The sequence below is a fragment of the Daucus carota genome, chromosome 5, assembly GCF_001625215.2.
Source record: "Daucus carota subsp. sativus chromosome 5, DH1 v3.0, whole genome shotgun sequence".
NCBI classification, from domain to species: Eukaryota; Viridiplantae; Streptophyta; class Magnoliopsida; order Apiales; family Apiaceae; genus Daucus; species Daucus carota.
Genome location: NC_030385.2, coordinates 16,776,413 through 16,781,844, shown reverse-complemented (window position 1 = coordinate 16,781,844; position 5,432 = coordinate 16,776,413). Strand labels below are relative to the sequence as shown.

Genomic DNA, 5,432 nt, shown 5'->3' with positions numbered 1-5,432 from the left:
ATAAGAAAGATACAGATGAGTTTGCTCATCTAGCCTGAGCAGTTTACTTGTTCCTAGAAGATCTTCTTTTGGACTTAAGTTTTTCTTCATGAATCTCAATCTGTTTTTGAAATATTCTGTGCAACCATGCTTCATCACTATTTTCAACATTGAGCTTGGATTGTAGATTCTTCAAGGTCTTGATGCTAGCAATTTTGAGTTGCTATGGGCCTGAAAAATCTCCTTTGCCTTCATTGTCCTTGAACTCCATGATTGGCTCAAGTTCATGATGAATCTTCTTTCCAGTATATGAGATATCTATAATTAAAAATAGTCATTAAAATTGATTTTCAGTTTGTAGGTTGATTTGGTCTGTATTACTGTATATGTATATCATATACACTTTTTGTATCTAATACTTATCACTCCTATGTATAATGATTCTACAATTTTCAACTCTAGCGAATTTTAATGGAAAGTTAATTTTGAACAAAGGTTTTTTTTGTTCGATGGTTTTAATTTTATTAAACATCAAATTTGAGAACATAAAAAAGAAGAGTAGAAATAATCTTCACTCTCACCCTAACCCTTATGAGAGACATGAGAATTTGATTTATGGACCTTTAAATGAAACTTCGAGGAAAAATACTTGGCAATTCGCCCGAGTCTGAACCTAAGTCGACTGTTAAAGAAAAGCCATGATTCATTGAATCCAACAGATTCACTATGAATTTATTTATTGTTTGTCTCACAAGTGAATTGAATATGGTGAATACAATAGTCGAGGATACTCAACAAATTAAACATAAAACATTGATTGTTTTAGGCCATGAAGTCTTGGAAATTTTCTAAACATAATTTATAATTTATTTACGATATTAAATTAATAATTTAGTTACTTGTTTTGTTATTTATTTATTAATTTTAATTAGAACAATAAAATAATAAATTATTAATCATGATATGAAGTTGGAAAAAGAAAAAAGCAAAGAAAAGAGTTCTTGTGACAAAAGAGCTAAACTATACAATGGAGGAGCTGAGTTATCCATCTGAAGATATGATGGAAGAAGTTGGTGAAGCAGCCGAGGATGTTAATGCTGAAAATGGTAAATTTATCAGTCTCTCGTCCTTAATTGGAAATCTAATTTTAAAACTGCATCGATCTGCAGACCTGTCTCCTGTCTTATTATGTGATGTATCTTTTGCAGATATTTCTTCTAAGATTGCAGTCCCTGACCGCCCAAAAAATTCTGATGAAAACGGAAAAGAGTTTGTTGGCGTGGCACAAAACTAGGCAGCAGGCAAGAAAATGTTTACCGATCAACCCTTTCTTGATTCACCTGAAAACGGAAAGGCTATGGAGGAGGAAACAGAAAGAGCCAATCAACAAGTCGATGAAGAGGCTGATAAGAAGAAACCCGATAATTTGGTAGCTCTCGGAAATAAGGTGGACAAACTTAGTACCATGATCACTGGGATCGACAAAAGAATTGCTACAATGAGTGATGATTTCAAAAATGTTTCCGAAAATGTCAGGAAACAAGCTACCACCTTTTATGCAGCTCAACAAGATCTGACGCAGAAAATTCAGAATTCTGAGGATATTTTGAGTCAACTTCGAAGAATAAACTGATTTTATCTAGGACGTTCTGGGTGCAGTGTGATATATCATTGGAAAGGTATTGGAGTCTAGTTTTCAACAAATTTTACGGATCAAAGAAATACATTTTCTACAAGAAGTTATCTCATTTTTAGTCAGAGGTGGTCAAGCTGTCCAGCAGGGTACATTCTGAGTTAAAGTATTTGCATTGAGATTATTTTCTGGTATTCATATCATTTACTAGGCTAGTTCATGTATTAGCAAGTCCCTAGGAATGATATCAGTTATATCTTTTAGTAGTCCAAGTCAAAGAATATCAAAAGATTAGCATTAATCTCATGTTCATTGCACCTACCTATGGCAGAAGGGATGTTTCTGGCCAAGTCTATATAAAGACTATCACAACTATGTACCTATAAGTTGAAATTGAAAATACAAAAATTAAATATTTCTTTTGTTAAAAGAATATTGATCTTTATACTCTTATCCCTGGGGTTGGGTTCCTTTGGGTGGCGAGTTTGCTCTTATCTCTAGGGTGGATTCCTTAGAGTGGCGAGTATTAAACCCTGATCTACTTGTTTCCATTGCTTCCGGTGTCAATTTGGTATCAGAGCCATGCCTCCACGTCGACGGAATGTACGTGATATTGAATTAGAGGAGTTGAGAAGACAAGTAGAGGAGCTACAACAACAGCTTGCACGTGGAGCAGGCAGAGGACATAACACAGGCAGTCATAACTCAGAAAATGGCTCATCAACACCTGATGATGAGGACTACAATCCCTTTCATGAAGAATCAGATGATCACTCAAGTCATACATCTGCTCCTAGACGACCTCGTAGAGAATTCAACAATTTTCAAGGTGCTTACAATGTGAAAATCACAATTCCAGATTTTGAAGGAAGAAACCATCCAGATGAATTTATTGATTGGCTTAATACGGTGGAAAGAGTTTTTGAATACAATGATGTGCATGATCGACAAAAGGTTAAATTAGTGGCGGTGAAATTGAAGAAATATGCCTCCTTATGGTGGGAACATCTTAAGAAGCAACGAGTTCGTGATGGAAAGGCTAAGATTTGCACTTGGGAAAAGATGAAGAAAGAGCAGCGAAAAAAGTTTTTGCCAGACAATTACAAGCAAGATGCTTTTCTCAAATTTCATAATTTTAAACAAGGAAATCTGTCCGTGGAAGATTATATGACAGAATTTGAGAATCTCATGATGCGCTGCGAGGTGGTAGAACCAGAGGAGAAAACCATTGCTCGATTTCTTGGTGGACTAAAGGAGGAAATCAGTGATGTCGTTAATCTGCAACCTTTCTGGACTTATCAAGATGTATGTAAACATGCTCTTAAGGTGGAGAAACAACAAAAGCCAAAGGGACGCAATAATCGGTTCTCAAATCAAGCTTCTGGTACAACCCATTCAAGTGTCGTAAGAAAATCTCCTCCTACTGATAAGGGGTCAGATCTGAAATCATCCAAAAAGAATGATAGCACAGCCAATACTAGTCGGGGAAGTGGCACCAAAGCTTCAATGAAGTGTTTTAAATGCCAAGGTTATGGACACATAGCCTCTGAATGTCCAAACCGTAAAGTCATAACCATTTTTGAGGAAGAAATTGAAGAACAGACTCCATGGGAAGCTGAAGGAAGTGGCCAAGAGGATGAGGAGATTACTTATGAAGATCAGGGAGAATCTTTGGTAATTCGAAGGAGTTTGAATAGTATGCAAGCTCAAGAAGATTCTTGGCTTCGTAGTAACATATTCCATACAAAATGCACTTCACAAGGAAAGGTGTGCAATGTCATCATAGATGGAGGAAGCTGTGAGAATGTGGTGTCCAACGACATGGTTCAAAAATTAAATTTGAAGACGGAGAAGCATCCACGTCCTTATAAGCTATCATGGTTTCGCAAAGGCAATGAGGTAAAAGTTGATAAACAATGTTTGGTGCAATTCTCTATTGGTAGTAAGTATAAAGATGAAGTATTATGTGATGTTGTTCCTATGGATGCATGTCATTTACTTCTTGGTAGACCTTGGCAGTATGATAGAAGGACTCACCATGATGGTTATAAAAATACCTATACTTTTGTTAAAGATGGTGTTAAGGTTATTTTGGGCCCTTCAAAAATGAACAACATTCCTAAACCTTGTAAAGGGGAAGGAAACAATCTACTGTCAAGAGCAGAAATTTGCAGGGCTGTTCATGAGTCCGAGAAAACTTATGCCTTGGTTGTCTTAGAAGAAAATGAAGAGGTATCAGCACCAGTGCAGCCTCTACTTCTTGAATTTTCAGATGTAGTTCCTGAAGAAATACCACCTGGCCGCTGCCTCCAATGAGAGATATACAACATTGCATTGATCTGGTTCCGGGAGCCTCATTGCCTAACAAAGCAGCCTATAGAATGAGTCCACAACAACATGAAGAATTACAGAGGCAAGTTGATGATCTCTTGAATAAAGGAATGGTTAAAGAAAGTAAGAGTCCTTGTGCAGTCCCTGCACTCCTTGTACCCAAGAAAGACGGTTCATGGCGGATGTGTGTTGATAGTAGAGCAGTCAATAAAATTACTATCAAATACCGTTTTCCTATTCCGCGTTTTGATGACCTGATTGACCAACTTTCAGGCTTTAAAGTGCACAGCAAAATCGATCTACGCAGCGGTTATCACCAAATTCGTATAAGGCCCGGAGATGAATGGAAGACGGCTTTCAAGACAAGAGATGGGTTGTATGAATGGATGGTTATGCCTTTTGGAATGTCTAATGCTCCTTCAACATTCATGAGACTCATGAATGACATATTTAAACCATTCATCGGAAAATTTGTGGTAGTTTATTTTGACGACATTCTGATCTATAGTCGTGATGAAAAACAACATTTGGAACATCTCCGTGCCATTTTTCAGGTGCTAAGAGAGCAAAAATTATATGCAAATCTGAAGAAGTGCCACTTCCTTGCAGAAAGCCTTGTGTTCCTTGGATTCGTCGTCTCAGCTGATGGATTAAAGATGGATAACAATAAAGTTGAAGCAATAACTTGCTGGCCTACACCAGCCTCTCTTCATGACATCCGGAGCTTTCATGGCCTAGCATCTTTTTATCGACGATTCATAAGGAATTTCAGCTCTATTATTGCACCTATCACTGAATGTTTGAAAGGTGGGAGCTTTCATTGGACAGAAGAAGCACAGAAGAGCTTTGAACTCCTAAAGAAAAAGGTATCTGAAGCTCCTATTCTCGCACTACCAGATTTTAATAAAGTATTTGAAGTTGATTGTGATGCCTCAAATGTGGGAATTGGTGCTGTTCTTAGCCAAGAAGGACAACCTATTGCCTACTTCAGTGAAAAATTGAACGATGGTCGTAAAAATTATTCAACTTATGATAAAGAGTTCTATGCTATTGTTCGAGCATTGGACCATTGGCAACATTATCTTTTACATAAGGAGTTCATTCTCTTCTCTGATCATGAGGCGCTGAAGTATATCAACTCTCAGCAGAAGTTAAGTGCTCGACATGCCAAATGGGTGGAATTTCTTCAATCATTTACCTTTTCTATCAAGCATAAATCTGGTGCTCTGAACAAAGTAGCTGATGCTTTAAGTCGAAGAAGATCATTGATGTCCACTATGCAAGTAAAGGTGCTGGGATTTGATATTCTAAAGGAGCTGTACAATTAAAGATGATCCTTGTTTTGGTCAGATTTGGGAACATTCTTCCAATAGGCCAATTCGTGACTTTGTTATTCAAGATGGTTTTCTTTTCAAAAATAATCGTCTTTGCATTCCCGCTTGTTCTTTGAGGAAAGCTATAATCTTTGAAGCTCATGAAGGAGGACTTG

General features: G+C 37.2%; 1 protein-coding gene across 1 annotated transcript; it reads left to right on the top strand.

Moving 5' to 3' along the window:
- The first annotated feature begins 2,194 nt into the window (after nt 1–2,194).
- Nucleotides 2,195–3,928, top strand: LOC135152770 (uncharacterized). The gene has a single exon (XM_064093865.1). The coding sequence runs from the start codon at nt 2,195–2,197 to the stop codon at nt 3,926–3,928; it is 1,734 nt and encodes a 577-aa protein (XP_063949935.1).
- The last annotated feature ends 1,504 nt before the right edge of the window (nt 3,929–5,432 follow it).

Excerpts from the sequence above, each read along its gene's own strand:
- LOC135152770 (XM_064093865.1), top strand. The coding sequence starts at position 2,195 with ATGCCTCCACGTCGACGGAATGTACGTGATATTGAATTAGAGGAGTTG.